Here is a 27,684-nt window from a genome sequence, read left to right on the forward strand (position 1 = left end):
GTAAAGCAATTATCCGTCAATTAAATAAAAATATTAAAAGTAAAAAAAAAACAGTACCACAGAAAAGAAAGTAGGTCCCTGCCTCCTGTACTCACTGGAAGCATTCTTTTGATCATGAACTTATTATCAATTAGGAGGTTACACCCAGAAAAACAAATATAAGTAAAACACCTTCTCCTCATCCTTCACTTCCCCCATTCTTAAGTTCTTTTTCCTTCTTGATAATGAATTTTTTCACTTTTCCCTGTTCGAGTTTTAAAAAGTCTCTTTTATTTGCCCTTCTTCCCCCAAAAGGGTAGACAAAAGAGAGCTCCCTTCCAGAAGCAGCAGTGAAAAGGCTTAGCATTCTTCTTGCATGGTTGTGAGATACAAAAGGATTCCTTGGTTGAGCGTGATGTCTCATAGAGCAGGCTGTATTTCCAAAGCGGGTTATACACATGTGTATATGTGTGCATACAGAGTCTGATCTGACTAATACACAAAGTGTCCCCATACTTCGCAATCATAATTTTTTTAGGTCAAGGAGCAGTTTGCATCAGCGTATTTTGCTTTTCAGTGTCAATTGACTTTGCTAGTTTAAACCCCAAATTTCTAAAGGTATCAGGGCTGAAAGAGGTAGTTGTTATTTGGGGACAGGAGAACCATTGCTTTAGGAAGTAAAATGGAGAGAGCCTAGAAAACATGTTTCTTAGATAAGGCCCCTTCTTACATCGAAAAGAACTTAAAACTTGAGTCGTTAGAGGATGGGGGAAAGTGACTATATAACTTGATAATAGGGGCTAAAGCTAGGACTATTGACAAAGAGAAGCTAGGTATTAAAATAGATTTCAAGAAAGAGAAAGAATGTTCAGAAGAGTCACCATGAAATGTTAGCTTGGAGTAACTGACTTAGTTAAGGAGGAAGGACATCCCTATGCTAAGAAAATTCAACATAGATGCTAATAAGACAGTAGACCCTTTAGCATGTGAAGATCACTTGTCCATCCCAGAAGCCTGTAGGTTTCATAAATAGGGAAGCAATATATTTAAGAATACTTTAAAAGTTCCTACTGTGTACAGAGCACTGGGGTGGAGGAAGGTTAGCATGCATGTGTTGCAAATAATTTAAGGGAATGAAAAGTAGGGATAATGGTATAGAGACATTAAGAAAGCTGAGGATAGAGCTCGCTGGCATTAGAAGTTCAACTTGGACCTGGGGTATTATAGTGTAAGACATTTTTAAATCCCACTGTAGCACTGGGCTTGACAGCAGTATTAGTATATCCCAAAGGTATTTAAGGAGAAAAAAATAGGTTAGATGGGGGTCTCCTGTTGCAGCCCCTGTTAACTCTGTAAGCCCCAGGAGTTCTTAATGTCACAGGCTGATCAGCATCCTTAATTTTATTTTTTTACAGTGTGTGCCAGATGACAGCATCTCAAAATTATTTACAAAATCTAATAATACATTGCACCAGGAGTTAGGAAGGTCCTATTACAATTTTCTAAATAGGAAAACTAAAGATTGAAAATTAAATAATTTTATTCCATGTTCAAGCAGAGATCATTTTGTGGTATCTGTACAAATAGAAAGAGGGGTCAGAAATAACAATTATGCCAAAATTTGATCTTCTAAACTGTTTTCCAGTGAGACATCTCATGAGATCATTTTTCATCGTCTTTTTCTGTTCTAAAAAGTTTGAATTCACAGTTAACCTTCCTTTTCCTGCTGTAACCATCTTCCCCTGTTCAATTTATCACTTTCATGACAGCTACTAGTCTAAGCTAATATGGTAACAATTTGAGATAATATTGCAGATGCACAAGGACACGCTCATATGAGTCAATTAAAGAAGTCACAGTAAGTTGCCATTGAAAGTGTAGCAGCTGCATCCTTGAAAACAGATGCTCTTCTGGGTCTGAATTGAGTTCAATTTTGACTAATTTTAAGACCTAAACAGATTTCAGTCTGGTTAATATTAGGATGTGGAACCACTTGAGACATCCTAATGTCCTAGACTGATTGCTTCTCGATGACACTTAGTATATGTCTTTCCTTGAGAGATGCTGAGTATTTGATATGCTAGGGATTGTATGTCCATAGGAAATATAGACCCTCAAGTCCCGGCTGTAGGAAGGTGGACTCATGAAATCAAGGTGACTTCTGAAGGCAATGCAGTTTTTTGGGTTTTTGTTGTTGTTGTTGTTGTTGTTGTTAAAGTGCTTTGACTGTAAGGATTGAGCAGAATTGGTTTATACTATACATATGCAAGATTCCTTGACAGCCCAGGAAACTAGCTGTAGTAAATGACTTCCCTGTCTTTACTTTGTTCCTTGGATACACTCAAGAAACTAAAGTGAAAGATAGTTGTAAATGCCAAGTCATTTCATCTCCTGCCTGATCTTTATCAATCTGTTATTATGTGAATTATTTGTCATGTTATATTGGTCAATTAAAACATTTGTTCTGCTTGAAAAATCAGGAACTGAGCTCCTGTAATGCCTCCTATTATTCTGCTGGCCCTGAAAATAGGGGTGTGTGTGTATAAAATCCCTTACTGGAAGGAGTTAATGATCTGGTAGGCATACATACTGATATACAGATGATAAGCAGCATATGATAGCTAATAGAACTGTGTGAAAAACATAAGCAGAGGAACCAGTGACCCTGCCAGGAATCATAAATATTTCAGAAAGAGGAATAAGAGTCATCAAAGATACAGAATCATTAACCACCCTGATATGTTTAGGGAACTTGCTTTAAAAGGGTAGCAAGTCAGAGGGCCAGAGCTGGGGAAGGGAGACGTTTGAGAGAAAGGAGAAAGTGGTGAAAAACTGAAGTGTTGGGCAGAAAACAAAAATCATGGAAAGCCTTTCTAAGAAGCTTCATCATATAAGCAATGGGAAATGCTGATGTCTTTACAAGTAATTCTTAATAACATAGTCAAATTTTGTATCTTAGATAAAGAAGTCCATTGATCTAACTCGTATTTAATTAGTTAAATATGGAGTAATGATGTAAAGTAGAGCCAGGCATGAGGCAAAGACATCAGTCAGGAGACTGTTACAGTAATCCAGGGAAGAGATGAAGGCTTCAGCAAGGAAGTGAGCAGATATATAAAAAGGACAATATATTAAGGAAACATTTAGGGAATAAACTTGGCAGAAATTAATCTTTGCTGAGGAGAGTGAGGGAAAGGAAAGGAGACATTCAAAGATTACTCTCATGTTTGCAGCTGAGATTCCTAGATTTATATACCACTGATAGAAAAGGAATTCAGGATAAAGAGCAGATGCTGAAGAGTTTAGTTTGAACATACTGCATTTGAGAGGCTTGTGGGATCTACAGATAAAGATAGCTTGGTAACAGTTGATCAAATAAAGTTTAGGAGTCAGCAGTTCCTAGATCTTCCAAACCCAGGGATCAAATCCGCGTCTCTTAACATCTCCTACATTGGCAGATGGATTCTTTACCACTAGCACCATCTTGGAAGCCCTGCTGCTGCTGCTGCTGCTAAGTCGCTTCAGTTGCGTCTGACTCTGTGCGACCCCATAGACAGCAGTCCACCAGGCTCCCCCGTCCCTGGGATTCTCCAGGCAAGAACACTAGAGTGGGTTGCCATTTCCTTCTCCAATGCATGAAAGTGAAAAGTGAAAGTGAAGTCGCTCAGTCGTGTCCGACCCTCAGCGACCCCATAGACTGCAGCCTACCAGGCTCCTCCATCCATGGGATTTTCCAGGCAAGAGTACTGGAGTGGGGTGCCATCACCTTCTCCCCTTGGAAGCCCTAGATAATAGCGAAAACCATGAAAATTGATGCGCTCACTCAAAGAGAACCATACAGAATGACAAGCAAGGGAGGCCAGTAGAGAAAAAAATCCCTGGGAACCCCAGCATTTATGGGTGTGCTAAAGAGGATCCAGTGAAGGAAATTATTAAGGTAATGGCAGAGAGGTGAAAGGACAGCCAGAGAATTTTGGTGCCATCCTAGCCAAAAGAAAACAGAATTCAAGAAGGAAGTGGCCAGTCCTATGGAATATAGCAGAGAGCCTTTCTGTGGGTAGCACTGAATAGCACCTAGTGGATTTGGCAATTAGGATACCATAGGCAACTATTATCAGAATAATTACCTAATAAAGATGTGACGGCAGAAGTCAGATTATGGCACATGGAAGAGTTAACAGAAGACACGACTATGGAGAAAGCAAATGTTGATAGTTCTTTTGAGATCTCAATAAGAATCTGAGGTCCTCAAGAGAGGAGTTAACAGTAAGAAGGACAAAAGGCCTGGGGAGAGCAGCGTGAATTTGGGAGAGGTGTCTAGAAAGGGAAAGGAGATGGCCAAACACTAGTGAAAGATTGCCAGGTGATAATGAAGACTTTCGGGTGTGTAAAATCCAGAAAATTCTAGTGGCAGCCATTTGTACTTTGTTTGGTTTTCCAGTCAAAAAAAAATGTGTCATAGAATTAGCCTAGAGTTAGTTAAGAATCAGCCGAGAGGGTCATTGGCCAGACAGTGGCAAACGGCCACCACCAGCCACAAGCAAGACTGGGAATGAAGACATTCAGCTTCTCAGATCTACTGAGGAATGAGCAAGAGAGAACTGGCAACATCTGTTCATTCACCTAGCAAGCAGTAGCTCTCCCAAAGACCAAGGTTTAGCTTCCTCATATAAACCGATCAATTTAGTACAGAAAGCCACAGTCATGTAGCCACAAATGCTTAGGAATCTCAAAGATGCCTGCTTTTATGCAATGGTTGTAAGAGGAATAAGGATGTTTTAAATGATCGGATGTATTAGAAAAACAGCTCAAAGTGCATATCTTAATAAAATTGTTGTTGTTGTTCAGTCACTCAGTCCTGTCCTACACTTTGTGACCCCATGGACTGCAGCATGCCAGGCTTCCCTGTCCTTCACCGTCTCCTGGAGCTTGCTCAAACTCATGTCCATTGAGTCAGTGATGCCAGCCAACTATTTGGTCCTCTGTCATCCCCTTCTCCTCTGCCTTCAAACTTTCCCAGCATCAGAGTCTTTTCCAATGAGTCGGCTCTTCACATCAAGTGGCCAAAGTATTGCAGCTTAGGCCTCAGCACATCAGTCCTTCCAATGAATATTCAGGATTGATTTCCTTTAGGATGGACTGGTTTGATCTCCTTGCAGTCCAAGGGATTTCAACAGTCTTCTCCAACTCCACAGTTCGAAAGTATCTATTCTTCGACACTCAGCCTTCTTTATGGTCCACCTCTCACATCCATACATGACTACTGGAAAAACCATAGCTTTGACTAGATATGGACCTTTGTCAGCAAAGTAATGTCTCTGCTTTTTATTACGCTGTCTAGGTTGGTCATAGCTTTTCTTCCAAGAAGCAAGCGTCTTTTAATTTCATGACTGCAATCACCACCTGCAGTGATTTTGGAGCCCAAGAAAATAAAGTCTATCACTGTTTCCATTGTTTTCCCCATCTATTTGCCATGAAGTGATGGGACTTGATGCCATGATCTTAGTTTTCTGAATGTTGAGTTTTCAGCATTGGCCTCTTTGACCTTCATCAACAGGCTCTTTAGTTCCTCTTCACTTTCTGCCATAAGGGTATCTGCATATCTGAGGTTATTGATATTTCTCCCAGGAATCTTGATTCCAGCTTGTGATTCATCCAGCCTCCCATTTCTCATGATGTACTCTGCGTATAAGTTAAATAAGCAGGGTGACAATATACAGCCTTGATGTACTCCTTTCCCAGTTTGGAACCAGCCCATTGTTCTGTGTATGGTTCTAACTGTTGCTTCTTGATCTGCATACAGGTTTCTCAAGAGGCAGGTTAGGTAGTCTGGTATTCCCATCTCTTTCAGAATTTTCCACAGTTTGTTGTGAACCACACAGTGAAAGACTTGAGCACAGTCAATGAAGCAGAAGTAGATGTTTTTTTGGAATTCTCTTGTTTTTTCAGTGATCCAGTCAGTGTTGGAAATTTGATCTCTGGTTCCTCTGCCTTTTCTAAATCTAGCACATACATCTGGAAGTTCTCGGTTCATGTGCTGTTTTAGCCTAGCTTGGAGGATTTTGAGCATTTCTTTGCTGACATGTGAAATGAGTGCAATTGTGTGGTAGTTTGAACATTCTTTGGCACTGCCAATCTTTGGAATTAGAATGAAAACTGACCTTTTCCAGTCTTGTGGCCACTGCTGAGTTTTCCAAATTTCCTGGCATATTTAGTGCAGTACTTTAACAGCATCATATTTTAGGATATCTTAATAAAATAATCAAGAATGGATATTGTTGAAGGCCAATATATGTGGACTCCGTCAATGAGAAGAGTAATCCCCAACATAAATATACAGACATGAGCCTCTAAAGATGTACATGCGTGTGTGTGTGTGTGTGTGTGTGGTGTGTGTGTGTGTGTGTGTGTGTGTGCGCGTGCATGCGTCAAGTAATCTCTATCTTGACTGTAATCTCCCAAGGAGATTCTGTCAGCTTTGCTTTTTTTGGTAGATTTCCATTTGACAGTTAAGAGGTAGTTAATTGTTTCGTGTTTTCTTTTCCATCCTCAGCATCTCTTTGCTCAATATATTCCTTCTTGTTAAAAAAACTTCACATGTTTGAGTGAGCTGAATTCTCAAACCAGCTTTTTTCAGTGGAGCCCTGGGCATCATTTTTCATGTTGCTTTACTAGAATGTTATTTTTGCTGTAGATTACAGTTTAGCAAAATATAAACTGTGCTGCTGTTATAAACTACTTCTACCTCATTCATTGCAAGTTTTACCAAGACTGCTTATCTGGCTGTTGACCTACTCTACGTGGATTTTTTTTTTTTAACATTTGTAGAGTTTGAAAGTAGTCAACTACTACACATGATGAAATTACATATTTCTGTAAGAAGAAAGGGAGATTTTTTTACCTTGGTGAAATTTGTCCAAAATGCCTTTTGTAGGTTGGGCGATTAGTATAGCCTTGGACCTTAGACTTTGAACAGAGATTCCTAGGTGGTGCAGTTGGTAAAGAATCCACCTGCCAATTCAGGAGACACGAGAGATGCTGGTTCGATCCCTGAGTCAGGAAGATCCCCTGGAGCAGGAAATGGCAACGCACTCCAGTATTTTTGCCTGAAAAATCCCATGGACAGCAGAGCCTGGTGGGCTATAATCCATGGAGTTGTAGCATTAGACACAGCTGAGCACACACACGTGTGTGTTTAGACTGTGAGCCCAATTTCCTTAGGGTCTGATTTCCTCCTTTTTTTTTTTAAATTGATATATGCTTTGCTCTTCCTGGCACAGTGTCACACAACAGAGGGATTTAAGGATTCAAGAGCCCTAATTGCCTTGAAATATTAGAACACTGTTGCTTATAGTTGCTTTCACCCAGTCTACCAAAAGGAAACGTTATGAAGGCAGTGATCTCACCTTGTATCAAACAACTTGAAAAATGCTAGCATTAGAGAGGAACAGCAGTGTCTACTTCCAGTCCTGCAGACCAGGTCAGTGAACATCTCAGATAATGCCAAGGCTGGTAGTAATTTTAAATCTCCAACACTGTATTTCCTTCCTCCTTACACATCTGTACCCTTAAACAGAATTCTTTTTTGTGTGTTTTCCATATTTTAACTTATTGAAATCTGCTTCCACAAAGGAGAACTTAGCCTTTTAAGTCTTGACTGTCTCTCCGGGCTCATCTCCATGCTTGGCTGAGTCTAGGAGCAGATGCAGCACTCAAGCGCACAACTGCAGGTACGCCTTCCACGACAGGTGTTGACGCCCTGCTCTGCAAGGCAGATGCCTTCCAAGTTAGTCAGCGTGCCTCGCCAAATCCCGTGTCCCCTAAGGCCAGGGAGCTCTTCTTCCAAACGTTTCATCCTCTGAGGAAGAGCGTTTTCACGTGGAAAAGCAGAAGATACTGATCAGTGGAAATTGAACCTCAAGGTGGATGGCTTTATCTTTTAAGTACCTTGTTGCCATAATTAAGCTTAGAACTCTTAGTCTGGGGAAACCACATGCTACAGGATAATTCTTAATATTAAAATTAATATTGCTTGTGTTTATTATTTGTATTAATATTGAGTGAGTTTTCTGTGCTATTGTCCTAAGTATCAATATTTTATCTACACTAACCCATTCAATACTCCCAAAAACTGGAAACTATTCAGAGTTCCCAACAACATTCTGTAGGTACAGATGCCCCTTTTACAGAAGAAACTGAGGCGGACAGAATTTAAGTCCTTAGCTCTTGGTCACAGTAAGTAAGTAAGTAATGGAAACTGGACTCAAGGCCAGCTTTTGAGGCTCTAGAGAACTCAAAGAACTTTTGAATGAAATTGCCAAATTATTGTTGGTGATGTTTGAGAAACTGTGGGGAACTGTTTACACGACAGAAGTCTAGACATAAGGAAATAACAGCTCACATTTTTGTTTAGTATTTTGCTGATGAAAAATACCAAATGCTATTAAATGTTTTATCAGTTACTTGGGAGAGTGAGAGAAGTTAGGTTTATCAAATTTTCCAAAAAGACCTTTTTATGAATTTTAGCTTATGTAAGTAAGCTCGACATGAGTTAAAGGAAGATGCAGCACACTACTTCTGGCCCCCCACCCTAGGAGATTTTAGGCTTCACACAAGGAGCATGGCTTCTAGAACTTGAGAGTTGATCATTCTCTCTAGACAGATCAGACCACTCTGTAGTATTTATTATGTTTGGTTCTGAGTCCCACATTTCAAGGGAAATAGACAATTGGAATGTTTTTGTTGGTGAACTATGAGAATTATAAAATGGCTCAGTTGTATAATTTGAAGAATAGTTGAAAATCTGGGAATATTTAGCCCAAAAAAGAGAAGAGCTCAAGGAAGACAGAAGAGAGATTTTTAGTATTTGAAATACTGACACTTGTAAGAATGATTGTTAAGTTGGTAGAACCAGAGCCAATGATTAGAAGTCAATGACAACAGATACAGATTGACATAAGATGGTCATGTCTTTCTTAGATGGAATAGGTTGTCACAAAAGGTATTGAGTTTCCTTTCACAAGGGCTTCCCAGGTGGCACAGGGGTAAAGAATCTGTCTGCCAGCACAGAAGATTCAGGAGAAGCATCTTGATCCCTAAGTTTGACCCCTGGATTGGGAAGTGGAAATGGAAACCCACTGCAGTATTCTCTCTTGGAAAATTCCATGGACAGAGGAGCCCAGCGGGCTACAGTCCAAGAGAGTCAAACACAACTGAGTACACACAGCTAGCCTAGCTACCCTTCCTGTCACAAACATTTGTATGCAACCAAATGCTCCTGGGTGTGCAACCAGGAGCTGAACAGCCACTTGCAGATGTACAAATAACACAAGCATAGACCACATAGTTGGGCCAGGTGACTAAATTCACTTCCAAATCTGAGTTTCTGTTTCTATCATTCTGTGAATTGATGCAAGACAATCCACTGGGCTTCTATGTTTAATCAAATACAGAAATAGTCTATCATGTCTTGAATGTCTGATGCTGCCAACACTAGCATTAGCCAAATTGATAAAAACAACATGATGAACAACAAAATCGTATGTCATTTCAAAATCTCTCTGTAGGCGTCTAATGAAATGATGGGTGTTTTGTCCTCACCTCTTCCTGCAGATCTGTCTCCTGCTCAAGATAACCCTGTGAACGTCGATCTCCCTCCAGTGTCAGAGCAGATTATGCAGACTCTGAGCGAACTTGCCAAGTCTTTCCAGGATATGGCTGACCGCTGCTTGCTGGTCCTACACCTGGAAGTCAGGTATGACGTCTTCAAGTACAAGACTTCGTGATTTAAATGCACTGTGGGTCATAAATCACTCACTCCTTTCCGTGCCATGTCACCATCCACTTTCGTTATTATGGATGTTGTTCTTTTTTGATACTGAAAGTGATATTTAGTGTTATTCAGTCACTGTTAGTTTTTAAGTACATGATGTATTGTGAATATGGTGGTTTGGAGTTTGCATGGCCCATGACATCAGAAATGCTCTAGATCAGAATATCTCTATGGGTTGGATAGGCCATCTTAAGTAACTTAATTAACTTGACTAATTCAGTTTCCTCCTCTTAAAAATAAAGACAATAATTTCTAACTTCAGTTCAGTTCAGTCGTTCAGTCGTGTCCGACTCTTTGCAACCCCATGAATCGCAGCACGCCAGGCCTCCCTGTCCATCACCAACTCCCGGAGTTCACCCAAACTCATGTGCATCGAGTCGGTGATGCCGTCCAGCCGTCTCATCCTCTGTTGTCCCCTTCTCCTCCTGCCCCCAATCCCTCCCAGCATCAGGGTCTTTTTCCAATGAGTCAACTCTTCACATGAGGTGGCCAAAGTATTGGAGTTTCAACCTCAGCATCAGTCCTTCCAATGAACACCCAGGACTGATCTCCTTTAGGATGGACTGGTTAGATCTCCTTGCAGTCCAAGGATTCTCAAGAGTCTTCTCCAGCACCACAGTTCAAAAGCATCAATTCTTTGGCACTCAGCTTTCTTCACAGTCCAACTCTTATATCCATACATGACCACTGGAAAAGCCATAGCCTTGACTAGATGGACCTTTGTTGGCAAAGTAATGTCTCTGCTTTTGAATATGCTATCTAGGTTGGTCATAACTTTCCTTCCAAGGAGTAAGCGTCTTTTAATTTCATGGCTGCAATCACCATCTGCAGGGACTTTTTAAATGAAATAAAAAGTTCAATGCCTGCCACAGAGTAAGTGCTCACTATATGGTAGCTTTTCAACTATGGTGACTTTATTGCCATTGGTATTTTTACTATGGTACTCTGTTAATCAAGAAAGGAGTGTACAGATGAAAGATCTATGACATCTTCCTTTAAGAACTTAAAACCCAATTGAAGGAATTAAGTTCAATCATAATTCAAGAAAATAGTTTCTAAGATGTGATATTGCTGGGCTCTTGTTTCTTCCCCTGAAGTGTAGAATACTATGATTAGTTTATTATCTATTATCTGTCGAGACTCTAGTATTACACCTATGGAAATGGTAGGAAGAAAAGACTAGGAAGTCTCCAATCACTTATTTATTCATTCAATTAAATATTTATTGACTGTTCTAAGAATTGGGTAACAGCAATGAAAACAACACTCAAGGTCTCTGCTCTCATAGAGCTACATTCTTATTGGGTAAACAGCCAATGAATAATACAAAGGAAAATTTCAGATTAGTGTAACTAAAAAAAACAAAAACAATAGCAGAATGGAATTAAATGGTTCTATCAAATAGAAATATAAAGTAAGCTACACATGTGAACCACATCAGTTCAGTTCAGTTCAGTTCAGTCACTCAGTCATGTGCAACTCATTACGACCCCATGGACCACAGCACGCCAGGCCTCCCTGTCCATCACCAACTCCCAGAGTTTACCCAAACTCATGTCCATTGAGTTAGTGATGCCATCCAACTATCTCATCCTCTGTTGTCCCCTTCAGTCTTTCCCAGTATCAGGGTCTTTTCAAATGAGTCAGTTCTTTGCATCAGGTGGCCAAAGTATTGGAGTTTCAGCTCTAACATCAGTCCTTCCAATGAACACCCAGGACTGATCTCCTTCAGGATGGACTGGTTGGATCTCCTTGCAGTCCAAGGGACTCTCAAGAGTCTTCTCCAACACCACAGTTCAAAAGCATCAATTCTTTGGTGCTCAGCTTTCTTTATAATCCAGCTCTCACATCCATACATGACTACTGGAAAAACCATAGCTTTGACTACACAAGACCACATAAATAATTTAAATATTCTAATAGTTGCCTTTAAAAAAATAGAAACACATGATCTTAATGTATCATATTTTATCCAACCCAGTATATCCAAAATATTATCACTTTAATTTGAAATTCACATACAAATTATTAATGAGATAGTTTACATTTTTCATCCTACACCTTTGAAATCCCTGATATCTTATGGCACATCAAAATTTGGACTAGTCTCATTTCAGCTGCACAGTAGCCACATGTAGCTAGCATTATCATACTGGACAGTGCAGAAAATGGCTGAGGTTTACTAGAGAGCGGGGTTAGGTAATTTTATGTTTTATATAAAGTGGTCAGGGAAATTGTGACAAGGTACTAAGAAGGAGTCATCTGTACAAAGACCTTATGGAAAAGAGTTTCAGGCAGAGGGAGGGGCACTCACAAGATCCTGAGGTGGCAGATTTGAAGAACAGAGAAGACCCCAGTATGACTATAATTCAGTGAACAAGAGGATGAGAGGACTGAAAGGAAGGGTAAAGCTGATCTCCTTTAGAATGGACTGGTTGGATCTCCTTGCAGTCCAAGGGACTCTCAAGAGTCTTCTCCAACACCACAGTTCAAAAGCATCAATTCTTCGGCACTCAGCTTTCTTCACTGTCCAACTCTCACATACATACATGACCACAGGAAAAACCATAGCCTTGACTAGACGGACCTTTGTTGGCAAAGTAATGTCTCATCTCACATGCTAGTCAAGTAATGCTCAAAATTCTCCAAGCCAGGCTTCAGCAATATGTGAACCGTGAACTTCCTGATGTTCAAGCTGGTTTTAGAAAAGGCAGAGGAACCAGAGATCAAATTGCCAACATCTGCTGGATCATGGAAAAAGCAAGAGAGTTCCAGAAAAACATCTATTTCTGCTTTATTGACTATGCCAAAGCCTTTGACTGTGTGGATCACAATAAACTGTGGAAAATTCTGAAAGAGATGGGAATACCAGACCACTTGATCTGCCTCTTGAGAAATTTGTATGCAGGTCAGGAAGCAACAGTTGGAACTGGACATGGAACAACAGACTGGTTCCAAATAGGAAAAGGAGTTCGTCAAGGCAGTATATTGTCACCCTGTTTATTTAACTTCTATGCAGAGTACATCATGAGAAACGCTGGGCTGGAAGAAGCATAAGCTGGAATCAAGATTGCCAGGAGAAATATCAGTAACCTCAGATATGCAGATGACACCATCCTTATGGCAGAAAGTGAAGAGGACCTAAAAAGCCTCTTGATGAAGGTGAAAGTGGAGAGTGAAAAAGTTGGGCTTAAAGCTCAACATTCAGAAAACGAAGATCATGGCATCTGGTCCCATCACTTCATGGGAAATAGATGGGGAAACAGTGGAAACAGTGTCAGGCTTTATTTTTCTGGGCTCCCAAATCACTGCAGATGGTGACTGCAGCCATGAAATTAAAAGACGCTTACTCCTTGGAAGGAAAGTTATGACCAACCTAGATAGCATATTCAAAAGCAGAGACATTACTTTCTGTGAATAGATAAATGCAATTGATGAGGAAAAAAAGAAACAGTAATACTCTGATGCCTCTGTTACCTGGGTTGTGCAGAAAACCATCAAATTAATTACTGTCACAGCTCCTAGAATTTATGTTATTGATTGCGTAGGTACACGATGTGTTCTTCATTTGGAATTATCAGCTTGTAGTGTAGTTAATTTAAAGTGTGATATTTTCAAGGCATTTGAGTAAGATCATTTTAATCCTTAACCTCTAATCTGCTTTTTAAAATTTTTGTACATCTTGGCAATAGTATTTTTAATAATGTTAAGCATATTTTAGTCATTATTTAATAATTAACTTTACAAGAAACCATTCAATGCTGTAACATCTATTGCCATATCTCCTTCCTCATTAATTTAAAAATAGAAAAAGGATCATTTTAAGACTAAATTACAAAAAAAAGACTGAGTTTTAGAGTCCTGGATGCAGAATTATCTTTACTTAACTGTAAATGAAAACACTAAATATGTTTATTTTTTCCAAATTAAATTTTCTTATATCTTCTTTTAACATGGTTTCAGCATTCAGGTTGCTTTCCTATGAATGTGCTCCAGATTGTCTTTGCTTCTTCTTAAGTATGGTACAGAAAACTAGACAGAGCACTCTGTGTATGGCTCAGATAGTGGATATTGACATACTTTATTCATTCCTTGTCACAGTAACAAGATTTTGTTTGTTTGTACAGTTAATGATAGAAAATGAATAAGGAGAACCTCAAGTAAATCGTTACTGTAGTAGTCCAATGCTACAGTAGAGGAGACGGCTAAGGGCTGTGGGTACCCACAGTGGGTGACTATGGAAGAAACTTTTAGCACCTGGGAGGCAGGAATCAGGTGTGCCTCATTCATTGCTCTGGCTCTAGAACCTGTAACAGTGCTGTTGTATAATAAGTGTTCAGTAAAAACTTCAGTGACTCTGGAGATTTAGCTGGTTTGAAATCAAACCCAGATAAAATAAGTGCAGGTTCCCCAAACAAAACATGCTATTCATCAAAGACAGTGAACTGGTTTGGAACTCACAGTCCACCACATGGATTGGATTGGCCAAAAAATTCGTTTGGGTTTTTCTGTAAGCTGTTACGGAAAAACCCAAACGAAACTTTTTGGCCAACCCTATACTTAAGAGGTACAAAGACTGCATGGCCCGACATCATCCTTGTCATCATAATCAGCGAAGGTTAGTTTTGTTCCCATCCGGTTGTAAAGGAGAATCAGCTTAGGACCTGTGGTCCTGGAGCTGGTACGATGAAGAAGTGGCTGGTTTGGCGGTCTCTGGCACTTTTACCCAAGAAGCCAGAACAAACAGAAAAAGGAGGCGGGGCGCAGTGCGATTAATGGCGAAAGCTAGCAAGAAGTCTAGAACAACTTCAGATACCAAAAATTTGTCTTATTCCCCCAAATATTTTTACATCCATAGCCCATCTTTTTCTTGAACATTGTTATAGTTCAAACCAAAAAGTGCTGTCAAAGCCAGTAGATTCCATTTTGAAGGACATGTGACATTTTATCTTTGTCCCTGTAGGTCACATTTAACCACCAAGCAGTGCTTTTTTTATACAGTTTGAAGCATGAGGCATGTGACAACCCCAAGAGATGAAAGACATGGTGAGACCATTAAAAATGGTTGAGGTTTTTTGGTTTTTGGTTTTTTCCCCCTATTTGAACTTTAGAAGAGGATAATTAAGTTGCCATTTCAGTCTGAGATGCTAAGAATGTCACCTTTATCAGCTGATTTCTCTCACCATCAGGAGGGTTCTAAGTGGGTTCAGCAGTAACTGCCTGTCGCTGTTGGGATCCTAAGCGTGCACTTTCTGAAAACCAACCATCCTGCTGTGTAATCAGCAATATTTGCAGAAAAAATATTAATGCCAAAGTCATGTTAAGGTCAGCAACAACATGCCAGAATTCCAAAGGAAAAAACCCACTTTTTCTGAACTTGATGTTTGCCAATGACTATTTTAAGTTCTTTTTCATCTCTGATCATTTGGGGAGAGGAAGCTAGTGCCTTAAAATAGTTTTTCCCTCTCCTCTCTGCCATTCACTTCAGTATCTCATGAAAGTGTTAGTCGCTCAGTCGTGTCCAACTCTTTGCGACCCCACAGACTGTAGCCCGCCAGGCTCTTCTGTCCATGGGCTTTTCCAGGCCAGAATACTGGAGTGGGTTGCCATGCCCTTCCCCAAGGGATCTTCCCGACCAAGGAATTGAACCTGAGTCTCCTGCATTGTAGGCAAGTTCTTTAATGTCTGAGCTACCAGGGAAGTCCAGTATCTCATAAACACCTCCAAGTCATAGTAATTTCCTAAGCAGTCTCTACTTCTAGTTTCTATCATTCTCTACTATTAATTACTCTTTATACTGTGCCAAATCATCTTGCCAAAACTCATATCTGATTATATCGTTTCACCTCTTAAAATCCTGTTTAGATGACCTCAATCTTAGGACGACCTGGTCCCTGACCACCTCCCCAAGCTCACCTCATGCCTCTGTCATGTCATCTCTATGTACTGAAAGGAACTTCTGGTCAGTCCTTAAAACCGTCCTCCATTCACACCCTCATGCCATTGCACATGGTCTTCCCGTTGCCTGAGGCGTGCATGCGTGCTCAGTCACTCAATCGTGTCCAACTCTTTTCAACCCCATGGACCATACCCCGCCAGTCTCCTCTGTCCATGGGATTTTCCCAGCAAGAATACTGGAGTGGATTGCCGTTTCCTTCTCTGGGAGATCTTGTCAACCCAGGGATGGACTCCAGGTCTCCTGCATTGGCAGGCGGACTCTTTATTGCTGAGGGACCTGAGAAGCCTCATTGTCTGAGGTGGTAATGTCTATAGTTTACTGTAAAAGTATTTTAGCATTGATGACTTGATTTTATTTTCAACTAAGAGTTACTTAGTTTAAATTTCAACTGTGAAATAGCAGTCAGTTTCCCCAGGCATGAATCCTACTCCAGGGTTGTTCAATTTTCATTTTATCAAAAATGTCTCATTCTGGAAGGACTGTAACTGGTGCAGTTACTGGTATCCTGATCGAAACCATACACTTCAAGCTTATGAATGTCAGAGTTTTTATTGGCAAAATTAATCTTTAGTTTTTAGTAACTGTTAAAGTGATCACCTATCATAAAAACGCACTGACAGTCAAGCTATTTGGATTTCCTTAAATGAACAGATTATAAAAATACAGCACATCCTATGCAAAACTTCCTTTTAAATGGATCATGCATCTAAGTGTAAAACTTCAAACTGTAAAAATCCTAGAAGAAAATATAGGAAGAAATCTTTGTAACTTTGGGCAAAGTTTTCTTAAAGCTAACCCCTAGAGTACCATCCATAAAAGAAAAAAAAATGATTAAATTGAACTTCATCAAAATTTAAAACAATTCTTTGAAAGACATTGTTAAGATGAGAAGACAAGCCAAAAATTGGGAAGAAATATTTACAAAATGCATGTCTGATAACTTGCTACCCTGGTGGCTCAGACGGTAAAAAATCTGCCTGCAATGCAGGAGACCCAGGTTCAATCCCTGGATCTGGAGAAGGGAGTGGCAACTCACTCCAGTATTCTTGCCTGGAGAACTCCATGGACAGAGGAGCCTGGTGGGCTACAGTTCATGGGGTCACAAACAGTTGTACACAACTGAGTGACTAACACTTTCTTTTCAGCCTATATAAAAAACCCTCAATACTTAATAATAAGAAAATAAACAGCACAACAAAAATTTATGCAAGTGATATGAATACAAAGATGTATGGATGGCAAATAAACATATGAAAATGTGTCCAACATCACTAGTCACTAGTAAAATGCAAATTAAAGCCCCAGTGAGACACCACTGTACATCTATTAAAATGAATTAAAAAAAAAAATTTTTTTTAAACTGACAACACTTGGGGGCAGTATCCTAGAAGAAATAAGCTAGACAAAGAAAGACAGCTACTGCATGGCATCACTTATATGTCAAATCTTTTTTTTAGGAAATCACAGAAACAGAGCAGAAAAGTGGTGGCTAGAGGATGAGAGAAATAGGAAGTGGTTGGTAAAAGGCTACAAATCTCAGCTGTAAGATAAATAAGGTCTGAGGATCTAATGTAAACCAGGATGACTGTACTTGATAACACTGTACTGTATAATTGAAATTTGCTGACAGGGTAGTACTTAAGTGTTCTCACTTTTTTAAAAAAGAAAGGATAAATATGTGACGTGATGGATGTATTAATTATCTAGATGAAGGGAATCCTTTCACAGTGTATACATATATCAAGTTGCCATGATGTACACTAAATATTTTATAATCATTTAATGCCAGTTATACCTTCACAAAGCTTAAGTTTTTACAAAAAAAAAAAAAAGCTAACAACAAAAAGTGCTGGTGAGAATGCAGAGTGACTGGATCTCTTTCCTACATTGCTAGTAGGAAAGCAAAGTGGCATAGCTCCTTTGGAAAACAATTTGGTGGTTTCTTACAAAATTAAATGTACACTTACCATGTGATGCAGCAATCCCACTTCTAGATATTTACCCAAGAAAAAGAGAAAATTATATTTACACAAAAACCTATATGTGAAGCTGATTAATTCATAGTCACTGCAAACAAGAAACAACCCTGATCTCAGCTGGTGATGGTTAAATCATGGCACATTCATAGGCAGGAGGCCACGCAGCAATAACAAGGAATGGACAGCAACATGGATAAATCTCAGATGTTTGAGGCAGACTGAAAGACACTAAACCCCAAAGGCTGCATGCTATATACTTGCATATATATGGCTTTCTAGAAGAGACACAGCTGTGGAGACAGAAAATAGATTTGTAGTTGCAAGAGCCTTGGGGTATAAGTAGAGGTTGACTTCAGGGTGGCACAGTGGAGTTCTAGAAGTGATAGAATTGTTCTATAATTTGCTATGGTGATGCTTATACAACTGGTTGCATTTGTCAAAACTCATAAAACTGTACACTAGAAAGGTGAATTTACTGTTTGTAAATTGTCTGTCACCAAGATGATGATTAAGCCTGTGGTTGCAATATTAGGGATGATGTTCAAGGCTGTGGCCGTTTGTTGAGGCATATTCTCATTACCTGAGGCCAGCTCTAAACATAACAGAATCCCTACTCTGGATTATCATCCTGTCTACTTCCAGTAAACCTTTCCTGTCAAGATCAGATGGAGCACGGAAAACAATCACTAAACTTACAGAACAAACCTGTTTGATCTATACCTGCCAGTGGATGGGGGAGGGGTGGGGTGGTTGTATATTTGTTTTTAGTAAATACCTGTATGTGTGGGTGGCCAGTCCTGGGTGTTCATTGGAAGGAGTGATGCTGAGGCTGAAACTCCAATACTTTGGCCACCTCATGTGAAGAGTTGACTCATTGGAAAAGACCCTGATGCTGAGAGGTACTGGGGGCAGGAGGAGAAGGGGACGACAGAGGATGAGATGTGTGGATGGCATCACCGACTCAATGCACATGAGTTTGGGTGAACTCCAGGAGTTGGCGATGGACAGGGAGGCCTGGTGTGCTGCGATTCATGGGGTCGCAAAGAGTCGGACACAACTGAGCGACTGAACTGAACTGAACTGTGGTAGAACAATCTGGCCTGAAATGTGCTTTCATTGAAGCTTAATAGAAAGGTTATGGAGTAGCCAATCCTTCCCCATCTCAGACTTCCTTGACAGTTAATGATACCTACCAAAAAGAACCTAAGAGTTGTGCATGTGCAGACTGACTGATTTCAACATAGGAATGTGCTGTTTCCTCCAGCTCACTCAGATGTGCTTCTAAGACAAGTATCGCCTCCTGTCCTGAACCTTTCCTAATACCCTCTGCACACTCCCATGACACCCTGGGTACATGTGCTTCTGAGTGAAAAATCCTCTTTTGGTTGTTTTTTCTTGGTCGTCCCCATTAAGCCATGGCATCTTAAATGGCACAAACTGTGTCTTATATTTTCACACCTTCTAACAAATTCACACATGTTCAGTAAGCGTTTTGCTTAAGTAATAATAAATAAACATAAATAATAAACATGATAATAGTGCTACACCCTGTGCCTTTCTGTGTAGTAGTTCCTCAGAGCACCCTATGAGGTATGTGTTGTTATCATCCCCATTTCACAGATAAGATAACTGAGGTGTGGAGAGATTAAAAAGTAACTTGCCTAAAGTCACACAGCTAGCAAATGACAATGGAAACCAAAGTTTCAGAGATCTGTGACCTCTGCCTCTCATTTTCACTGCAACAGTATCCCTTGAAAGAGATAATACTTTTCACTCTATGCAAGCAGTCTTGTCACGGGAAAGATTTTTTAGTTTATCTATTCATCGCCCCCAATGTGTGGATTAAACAAGAAAGGATCACAGAACCTGACTTGCTCAAGATCACTCAGTTTTTCTATACAATAACTAAGATAGCTTTCTGGTGAAGAGAGGGGAGGGATACATAAAAGGTTAAAGGGCCACTGCTGTCTTTAATATTTGGGTGCTCTGTCACAAGAAGAGGGTTGTTTTCATCAGGAAGAATCATTACCAACTTCTTTCCCCATCTCTCTCTCTTCCAGGGTCCACTGTTTCCACTATCTCATCCCTCTTGCGAAGGAGGGGAACTACGCCATTGTCGCAAATGTGGAAAGTATGGATTATGACCCGCTGGTGGTGAAGCTCAACAAAGATATCAGCGCCATTGAAGAAGCCATGAGTGCCAGCCTCCAGCAGCACAAGTTCCAGTACATATTTGAAGGTCAGACCCTGCCCCTGTCCCTGAGAGTTCGGGAGGAAAGAAGGGTGAAGGTTGTCCTGATTTTTTCTCTGTTACTAAAGCTCAAAACTTGTAGAAAAAAGTTTTTGATTTTTTTTTGTTTGTTTTTTGCTTTTTGGATTAAAGCAGCAATACCTAGCCTCTCTGTGTATGGCTAGGTAGGCAACAGTATGGCTGCCATCTGCTCTTTCTTGACGAGGAGATTTAATCCAAGATGAGGCAGATGGCAGCCCGGCTGCCTCCTTGACACACCACTCATGAGAGCTGGGTAAATGTGTGGAGTGGACCACAAATTAACTCAAGAGGAGCTCATAAAGGAAAAAGAAACACACGCAAGAAGAAGAGAACCCTGAGAGATCCCCTCATTGGCTAAAATTATCACTGGAAGGGGATGTTTTCTTTCAGAGAATGAATTCTTGTCTGAAGAGAAAACAGAAACCACTGATGAACAGCAGTTCTCATCTGAGAAGTCTGCATCCATAAATGCCTTCAGAGTCAAGGAAGCAAGGAAGGGTGTGGACAGCAGTACTACCCAAAGGTGTTTGCCTTCAACATTCAAAAAAGTGAGCGGCCAGCCAAATCATTTGCGTGATGGATTCCTCCAGAGGACCCTTTTTTTAAGACTTCCAATCATACCCCCTTTTTTCTTGTTTCGGTTGGTTTGTACATAGACCCTGGGGCCAAAAGCATCTATGGTGTCTCACAGAATTCAGCCAGTGTAACTTAAAACAAGAAGGTACTTACTGCAAAGGATGGTGGCAGCCTGAAGATGGAAAGAAAGTGTCAATGCATGACCGTGTGCAGAACCCCCCCCCCAAAAAAAATCCTATTTTCTCATTAAATTATGTCATAGTGATGAAGAAGTGTTCTGAGAGGGAATGTTCCGGAAAGACTTTAGCCAGAATGTATAAGTGATAAAAAAAGGTCCGTCAGCCCCATGGCTCTGTGTCCTGGGGACTGCAGTCATACTGTCTGTCTTAACAGTCTAGGACCCATCTAAGAATCACTCTCCTGACCGCACAGAATTCCCATCTGGCTTTTGACACTGGCTCTTCCAAGTCCCACATGTCACCATTCACATCCCAGAGTTTTCCTCTCATTTGGACCATATATTTCTTGACATCTAATCCTTCTGGGAAACAATAGAGGTATAATCCTCTGACACAGAAGAGATTTTAACTAAAAAAAAAAAATCATAAATTGGAAATTTCCTACTTAAAAAGCTAGCTATCCCCTGTCATATCACTTTCTAAATTCAAGGGCATATTATTGAATTTCCCAAGTGGAGGAGGTGACAGTGGTCTCAGTCTTCTTGGTGTGGCAAGGAGAAATATTTTATTATTTTTTTAAGGGGTATATTTAATCACAGATACTGTTTAAAATTCCTGGTGTATAGTGATAATACAAAGCAGACCAACTTTTAACTGGTTTATTATTATAATTTATCATGCTTAATTATTATATACATTTATTTCTGTAATCTATTTTTTATTCTCTATAACCAGTGCATCACCTCATAGCCTATGCTTAGGGCAGACCACATTAAACCACTGCAGAGCAAAATTCTGCCTGAAGTTATGGGCTCAAGGGCATCATAGCAAAAGAACCAACAGAGATTTTTCACATAAATTGTCTAGCTTTAAATGTAAAATCCATGTGTGTGTTTCTGTCCCTTTGAGTGAAAAGCTTTATACTTCACCTTATAAGAGTAGCTAATTTGTCATCTTGAAGCCACATTGGGTGAGTGTAACTGAAGCAATGGAGAAGGCAATGGCACCCCACTCCAGAACTCTTGCCTGGAAAATCCTATGGATGGAGGAGCCTGGTAGGCTGCAGTCCATGGAGTCCCTAAGAGTCGGGCACGACTGAAGCGACTTAGCAGCAGCAGCAGCAGCAGCTGAAGCAAGAGATGTTGCCTTCTCCTGTCCTTTTCCTACATGTATCCTAATCAAGGGAAAACTTGTTTTGAAGACAGAAGGAGCCTTTGAACCTGAAGTTGCACCCTGAGACAAAAATAGTAGACTATTCTCGACTAGTCAGACTAACTTGAGATTTCTGAGAAAATATCTTGCCTGAGTCCAACTTTGTAAGAATAAGAGAAGGAGGAAGAGAGGTTTACTTAGTTCCAAGCATTTAGAATTAAAATCTAACTTCTAAAAATGGTAACCCACATGTTCCTTGGGTTGTTCTGAACCAACATTCCTCAACTTCATTACCTAAGATAACCTGAAATGGGATCTCTTAGTTTGCTGACATCCTAACCAGCAATTTGTCAAATTTCACAGACCTTAAGACAGTCCTTTGGCAATGAGAACAACTCACTCAACAAGACCCCTGAAAACTACACAGGAGTCCTGTGGGAACTCAGCAGTTGATGTGTGATCTGCTTTTCCTTCCACTTTGTTTTGAATTACGTTCTCTCCCATTACTCCTTTAGAAATATACCCCATTGTCAGTGTTGAGGTATCTTAACATTAATGCCAAGAGTCCAATTTCTTTTTATTTTTATTTTTTATTTTTATTTACATAGGTTCCCAATCAACTTCTGAGACAAAAGTACAACCCCTACCTGTTTTGTAGGAGGAAAAGGAGGCTAAACAGATGATAGTATTTATATATGGTGTTCTCTGCTTTAAAATAGCTCAACAGGAAAACAGAAGTTTTACGCAGTAATTTAAAACAATCTAGCATATACTTTCCCGGAGAAGGCAATGGCACCCCACTCCAGTACTCTTGCCTGGAAAATCCTATGGACGGAGGAGCCTGGTGGGCTGCAGTCCATGGGGTCGCTAGGAGTCAGACACAACTTAGCGACTTCACTTTATTTTTTCACTTTCATGCATTGGAGAAGGAAATGGCAACCCACTCCAGTGTTCTTGCCTGGAGAATCCCAGGGACAGGGGAGCCTGGTGGGCTGCCGTCTATGGGGTCGCACAGAGTCGGACACGACTGAAGCGACTTAGCAGCAGCAGCATATACTCTTAAGCCTTGGCCTGTGGCTTTAGCTGTATATGGCAGTGCAGAAACTGTGGATGTACCCGGTTTTTTACCAGCATGAAGCCTCCCCACTTGTAACTCCTTGGGCAGTATCTAACTACTCCAAAATCACTGTAAGATCAGGTGGTCCAACCATCAGAGCTAAGTTTTCTTTGGTCACTTACATTTTCTGAGGACTAGAGAGAGGAATCCTGTGTGTCCATTTCTTCAAGAAGGCGTTAATCTGTCTCCTCCCTCCCCATCACCCTGTGCTGATCCCTCAGGCCTGGGACACCTGATCTCCTGCATCCTTATTAATGGGGCCCAGTACTTCCGGCGCATCAGTGAGTCTGGCATCAAGAAAATGTGTAGGAACATTTTTGTCCTGCAGCAGAATTTGACCAACATCACCATGTCACGGGAGGCAGACCTGGACTTCGCGAGGTAAGAGAGGGTAGATTGGACTCAGTTCGTGTTCCAAAGCATTCTACCAAATCATTAATAAAAATGGATTCTTAATCATTAAAAAGCTAGTTTAAAAAATGAAAAAATGATTGATGTTAATTAAACTTATTGCAATGATCTTTTCACAATATATCCATATATTGAATTATTACACTGTACATCTGAAACTAATATGTCAATTATACCTCAATATTAGAAAAGGAAAAAAAATGGAACTAACAGATGTCCTTTGGTAATAGGGAAGTAAGTCTATAAAATTCTATTGAATGTTTAATGACTGTGAAACAGGTTATTTTTCCTATTGTCTAACCTAAGGTCTTTTACTACAGAACTTCAGTAACTTTGTTTTCTAATTGTAAAAGTAATGTGTGCTCATTGCATAAAATATGTAACATAAAATACAAAGAATATAAACATTACTCATAAACTTTTAATCTAAAAATGCAATATTTGATATACTTTCTCCTGGTTTTTATGAATGTGCTGTGTGTACAGGTGAGTCTCATTCGTGGGCATGTGTATCATTTCTCTTTACAAAATTGTTAATGGGTTTTTTGTTCATTTAATTTGTGTTTTCCTATATCATTAGTAACCTTTGAAAACATGGTTTTTTCCATATCCATTAATGCCCCTTGAAAATACTCTTTTTAATGCCTGAACAAATGTTTCATGGGGTAAGTAAATCATAATTTATTTATCTGATTATTAATATTTGCAGATTTGTAGACATTGGGATTTTTTACATTTTCTCTCATTATAAATAACATGTATTGAATGTATTTTTACATGAATCTATTTCTTCATCTCTTCTGTCTTTCCCAGTTGAAATCCATCCCCACTTCTTCCTTTCAGTGGGGAGAAAATGGTTACTCATCACTCTCCATGCTATTCCTTCATGTAACTGAAGGTTATTTTTTTTAAATAGTGTTTGGACTTTCTCTTTTCAGGGTTTGCTGATCTCAGTTTTTAGGGTTTGCTTGTAATACTCGTTTTCAAATGCGAGAGTTAATCTTCTTCTCTCTTTATGTGGTCTCAACGCTACTCATACCTTTCTTAAGTCAGTGGATCTTTGGGGCTTTAATGAGAACTTTAGAAGTTTTGAAGAGGATGGATGACGATTATGGTGTTGGTGTTTTATTGCTGATTATACCTGGATGAATTTTTCCATGAACCCCTTTATTGCTGGGAAGTTTTCTGTTTTTAATAGTCCGGCATGCTCCTGCCTATTATTTAGTCTTTCTGTGTCTTTTCACTTGACTTTTTGATTCCTGAAGAAGTTTAATAAAATTCGAAATAATTCTTGAGAAATTTCTGGGGATGATGAAATGCTGTATTACTTTGGCAGTCATTAAGACATCCATGCTAGGATCTTCGTCTTGAAATCATATAGCCATACATCTTCACTTTCACCTTTCTTCTCCAAGTTGTCACTCGTTTGTTCCATTGCTACCCTGTTGTTCTGCTTTTCTGTCCTCCTTCTCTGTCGTTTTCTTTCTGTTTGAGTGTGTGTGTTCATTAAATTCCCTATGTTAGGCTAAATTCGGTGGAACGCGTTCCTTGCTCAGATTAGGGAAAGCAGGTGTGACTGAATGCTGCATTTATTTGGCCTCCCTTATGGGGAATGATCTCATTATTGAATTAGTCTATTCATAATAACATTGAAAATGGGAAGTTAAGAACACAGAGGCCTGAGGGATACAGAGAAGCATTACTAATTCTCTGAGGAATATAATTCCTAAATTCAATCATCCTTTTTTAAATGATTTTTTTTTTTTTTTTTTTTTTTTGCTGAAGTAAGTAAATTAACACAGCTTTTGACAGACACTATGGGGCCTGCACACATACTGAAAACCCTAGCATCTGAATAATGAAATGATGAATGGGCAGTGTTGAGGTTGACATTGATGGGCCATTTACCAGCAAAGCATTTCTTCAGCAAAGCCATGCCTGTCACGGTTGGATTTGGGGGTGATATCCAAGGAAGTGGCTATAAGCTAAAAGATGACCACTTAGGAGAGATACTGCTCTCATTACTGTTCATGGATTTTGAGAGGAGATAGGCTAGCTTAAGTACATAGCATTAGATGATTCTGTCCTGATCACAGTTCAGAAAGACACATCTTTACTAGACTTGCAAGCTCCAGGAAGTCGAGATTTTCTGTTTCCTCAGTGTGTGAACCAGATAAGTGCTCACTTTGTATACTGGATGAAAGACTAGGTATCAAATCAAGGCTTCTTTTTGTGGTAAGGAGCTTGGATAATGGCAAAGTCTAGTTTATCTTTAACATCCCGAACATTTTAACCAGCTGACGTGAGATCATTTTCTTACAGGCTGTTGAGAAACAGAGCATCTCCTTTGCAATTCTTTCTTTCTAGAAAGTGTTACAAGAAGGAATACTGCATCCCTAACTATTCATAGGCTCTTTCTCCTTCATTTTCTCTTGCTCTCCTACATACACATATACTAAGTACACTTTATAGCCTTGTTGGTTTTTTTTTTTTTCTCCCTGTTCTTGATTTTGGTAGGGACAGGTTTTGTGAAATGGGCTCCATCAATTCTACTGAATGTGAAGTGATGTAAAATAAACATAAGAGTGATACCAAAATAGCCAGAAATAATAGACTGCAACAGTGTGTCTCAGCATTCCTTAAGCAATGTCTAATCAAGCATAGACAACATCTGTACTTCCAGCAAACCTCTATAGGAATGTTATCTTCTAACGTAGTAATTAATCACTAGTTGCCATGTGTCAGAAAATTTACTTAACAAGAAGTTGCAAGGCTCTTGTAGCTTTTCACTTGCACAGCCTTCCTGACCAGTGGAAAATAGAACAGTCTTCCAAAATAAAGAAATGAGAGATCTGGACTCATTCCATTTATGTTAACTCTTCTACTCATGGTATTGTTGTCTCTTTCTTCATACACACCTTTGGTCCAACTAATCTCTAATAGGAATAAATCTTGGGTGAGCAAAGGCTCAAGATAACCCATAATGTGACCAGAACTGCTGAGAGACCCTGTCCCCTATGGTAATGATCTCTGCTATGTTTTTGACCCAACCGTTGACTTTCAGGCTCAAAAAGAGGCTTTGTCCTGGAAAATCACTACAGACTAGCTAGAAAGCGGAAGGCCACTCTGAGTGTGCCCTTTAATTGCCTTCATCAAAGAACATCTTACCCTGAACTGTCACGTGCTTCGAAGCAACCCACTAGCCAGGAGTAATGGGAGAAGTCTGAATGAGTACTTCCATCTCCAGGGTAATGAATCTGGCAGCCTTTATAGTTCAAGTGAAGCCATTGTTGGGGGAAAAAAAATCCCAGAATTTTCCTCCTAGTACTTCCATCTCTTCCCACATTTCCCTTTTGTATTGGTCTCTCTCATTACAGTTGCCTCTTTTCTCCTTTATCTCTCCTGTTACCTCTATTATCTCTCCTTGATTCTGTGGTCTTTTTGGTTCTCTTTAGACTGATATCTCTCTCACTATTTAATCTGGCACAGATAAGGAAATGAAAGCTAAGGTTCAGGACGTGGTGAGGTCCCATCACATAAGGAAGTAAAAGGAATCCTTTTACTCATTTGTTCAACAAATGTTTATTGAGTGTGCATCCTCTCTAGGTCCTACCCTTGTGGAATTTACATTATTATGGGCAAGAGAGACCAACTAATAAATAAGTAAGATACAAAGTACGCCAGATGATGATACGTGCTATGGTGAAAAATTCGATGTTAAGAAGAATAGAGTGTATTCAGATATAATGAAGGTAATTTGTGATTTTGAGTGTTCAGGGAAGTTCTTAATGAGATGGTAACATTTGAGGAAAGACCTAAAGAAGAGTAGTTCATGTAAATATATAGAGGAGCTTCTGAGGAAGGGAGCACTAGGAGCAGAGAACTAGAAAGGGGCATGTATTTAGCATTTAAAGAACAGAAGAAAGGCCAGTAGGGCTGAAGTAAATAAACAAGGAAAGAATAAGAGATGGGTCAGAGATTTAATCAAAGAAGCTGAGATCGTGAAGACCAGTAATAACATTGGCCTTTACTTTGAGGTTGGAAGCTATTAGAAGAATTGGAACAGAAGAATGCCATGATCTGACTCATGTTATAAAAGAGTCACTTTGGCTGCTATGTGGAAAATAGATGATTTTCTGTTTTTCCTGAGGAGGGGAAATTACAGACAAGGGCAGAAACAGAAGGATCTGTTAGAAAACTATTGCAATAATCTGGGTGAAAAATAGTG

General features: G+C 39.7%; 1 protein-coding gene across 4 annotated transcripts in view; it reads left to right on the top strand.

The window, feature by feature from the left end:
• Positions 1-27,684, top strand: part of EXOC4 (exocyst complex component 4) — an 804,929-nt gene that overhangs the window by 724,258 nt on the left and 52,987 nt on the right. For all 4 annotated transcript variants that reach the window (XM_055590952.1, XM_055590951.1, XM_055590953.1 and 1 more), the window contains 3 exons: positions 9,592-9,733; positions 19,810-19,988; positions 23,267-23,426. In XM_055590952.1, the coding sequence (XP_055446927.1) occupies positions 9,592-9,733; positions 19,810-19,988; positions 23,267-23,426 (481 nt within the window). The remainder of the gene's footprint in view (positions 1-9,591; positions 9,734-19,809; positions 19,989-23,266; positions 23,427-27,684) is intronic.

The sequence above is a fragment of the Bubalus kerabau genome, chromosome 8 (assembly GCF_029407905.1).
Source record: "Bubalus kerabau isolate K-KA32 ecotype Philippines breed swamp buffalo chromosome 8, PCC_UOA_SB_1v2, whole genome shotgun sequence".
Classification (NCBI taxonomy): Eukaryota; Metazoa; Chordata; class Mammalia; order Artiodactyla; family Bovidae; genus Bubalus; species Bubalus kerabau.